General features: G+C 31.7%; 1 protein-coding gene across 2 annotated transcripts in view; it reads left to right on the top strand.

Annotated features, from left to right (window-relative positions):
• Positions 1-2,500, top strand: part of LOC125044615 (N-chimaerin-like) — a 16,844-nt gene that overhangs the window by 12,506 nt on the left and 1,838 nt on the right. For both annotated transcript variants that reach the window (XM_047641382.1, XM_047641372.1), the window contains exon 9: positions 1,836-1,941. In XM_047641382.1, the coding sequence (XP_047497338.1) occupies positions 1,836-1,941 (106 nt within the window). The remainder of the gene's footprint in view (positions 1-1,835; positions 1,942-2,500) is intronic.

Here is a 2,500-nt window from a genome sequence, read left to right as displayed (position 1 = left end):
TTATTATAAAGAAATAAAGTCAATTTTTTTTGTGCTATAGCAAAACCTACACTAAAAGGAAGTGGAATATCATGGGAAAATGTGTAAACTGGAAATCATAAAAGATATAAGTGGTTGTTTATTTTTTCTGTTTACATATTACCCATCATCGAGATTAATATTGGTAATGTTTACTAATTTTGCTTGTCAAATATAGCCTTGAATTTTATTGCAATTTGCTTCAATGGTGAAAATACCAGTTTATTTGTAGCTTGCTCTGATGCCATTATTCCCAGTCGTGATTATGATGTACATTAACAACTAAAGAATGGGAAAGTGAGATAGGCCAAAAAGGAATTATATAGGTTGTTTAGGAAACTTAAGTGTATCAAATGTCGTTGCAGTAAAAGAAAGGAAAGAACAGATCACTTGTGGGTCATAGCTGCTGGACATTTCATCAGATTATGGGTAGATTCACAAAAGAGTCAACCAATTTATGGAAGCATGTCAGCAGAATCTCAGGAGTATCTGAAACACAGCTATTGTGTAATCTTTAGTCCTCATTGCATTTATGTGTCTGTCAGTCTTTGCCATACTTCAAGGGACTACATCTAACTGTTTATGTTGTTTGTGAAAGAAAATTAGTATATGTTCTGCCACAAATAAGAAAAAAGGATTTGATGGTTGGCTGAAGGGGAAGGAAGATGCAACTTTTGTCAGCAAATGAAGGTGTTTTAGACCAATTGTCTGAAAATGCATTAATGAAAAGTTTTGTTAGTTTAAACTTTTTTCAGTGTGTTCACACAGATGAACTCTTAACTCATAATTGCAGTGTATTAACATGAGCATATTGGTGCTTTTAGCTGAACAAAATACTTGATAAACACCTTGGATATGCATACCCTCAAATGTCATGAATGAGTAATTCTGTATTGTTATTGAAGCTGTAGGAATATGGAAAATTGATTTTGGTCAGTGGAAAGTCAGGGAAATTCAGTTCTTTAGGGTTGTGGACACCCTGAGTATACAGATTTCAATAGGGTTTAGTGCCTCAAAAAAGGTTGATAACCATTGTATGATGAAAGGAATATCATAATATATTGATTATGATAACATTGATTGCTCAGTGTTGGAGCTTCCAGAGTGAGTCATAAAAAGTATTCTTGCATTTCAAATTATATCTCTTGATGAGTTCAGTGTTGATATATTACTGTTCTCATGTAAAATGTTGTTTCATGAATGAAAGCATCAGAACTAGTGGGCAAATGGCATGACCAAGAAACTTGTTACAACATATAGGACTTTATCATCTACCAAGGGAGATTGTTTTGTACACAGGGCAGTTTTGGGAAAATTCCAACAAGTTGAGAGTGTTATTGGGAGAGCTGAAGAGAATTGGAGGGTCTAAGAGCTTAGAGATTATTTAGGAGTACTAGCCTAGACACTGGAGTAGTTAAACTTAGATGGGTTAGTATTCTTATCATTAACAGCAGAAAATGTGTTTTTATTTAAATTACTTGAAAAGACAAACACACACAGACATGGATTCTTGGCTGATGTATATTAATACATTTTCCTTATGAACTAGGTCTTTGATGATTATGGCAGTATTGTTACATTTTGAGTTTATCTTGTGAAACAAATTATTCTATTGTTTCTTCATTTTTCCCCTTTGTTTCCTACTGGAATCCCAAAATTCTTGTTAAATGTATTTATGATATGCGCAGCTCTTTTTCAAATTAGCTATTTGTCTTTTTCAACTTTGCCTTTTTGCTCCTTGTATGTTAACGAATTTGAGGATCGAAGTTTTTATGTTTTTAAAGATTATGCTCATATAGTTTACATTTGGTTAACAGAGCTAAGTACCCGGGAGGCTAAAGTGTCTGGCATTCGAGAAGCTTTACAAACTCTCCCAGTGGCACACCTGTCCACTCTCAAGGTCATCATCATGCATCTTGCCAGGTGAGTCCATTGCAGATTTTCACTGGCCTTCCACCTCCTTTTGCCTCAGCCTTTTTCTTTTTCTTGTGATTGTAGTTTTTATAACACTAAATTTATTATTTGTTTTTGTGTTTATTTATTTATTTATTTGTTTTTTTAATCGGAAAACTACCTTAAAAAAAATTTTAATAATAATAGTGATGGCCCCTTACTATATATTATTCTTATCATTGTCTAATATAATAATATCAACAATCACAGAAGTTATTTATTTAAAATGGTCACAATAGTAGTAGTAGTAGTAATAACAACAATAATAATAGTAATTTAAATGCTAATAATGATGAAAATAATAAAAGTAATAATAATAGTGATAATAATAGTAATAATGGTATTGATGTTTCCAATAATAGAAATAATGATATTATTAGTAATAATAATAATGATGATAATAAAGAAAGCATTTATGATAATAGCAATGAAAGTAATTATTACCTTCAACAATATTTCAGATATTTAGTGAGAGTCACATCATATTTTATACTATGGATGCCTACAATGCTGGTGTCTAGAGATTGCA

This window comes from Penaeus chinensis, chromosome 3, assembly GCF_019202785.1.
Source record: "Penaeus chinensis breed Huanghai No. 1 chromosome 3, ASM1920278v2, whole genome shotgun sequence".
Lineage (NCBI taxonomy): Eukaryota > Metazoa > Arthropoda > Malacostraca > Decapoda > Penaeidae > Penaeus > Penaeus chinensis.
Note: the sequence above shows the minus strand (reverse complement) of the source record. Positions and strands in the feature narration are given on the sequence as shown.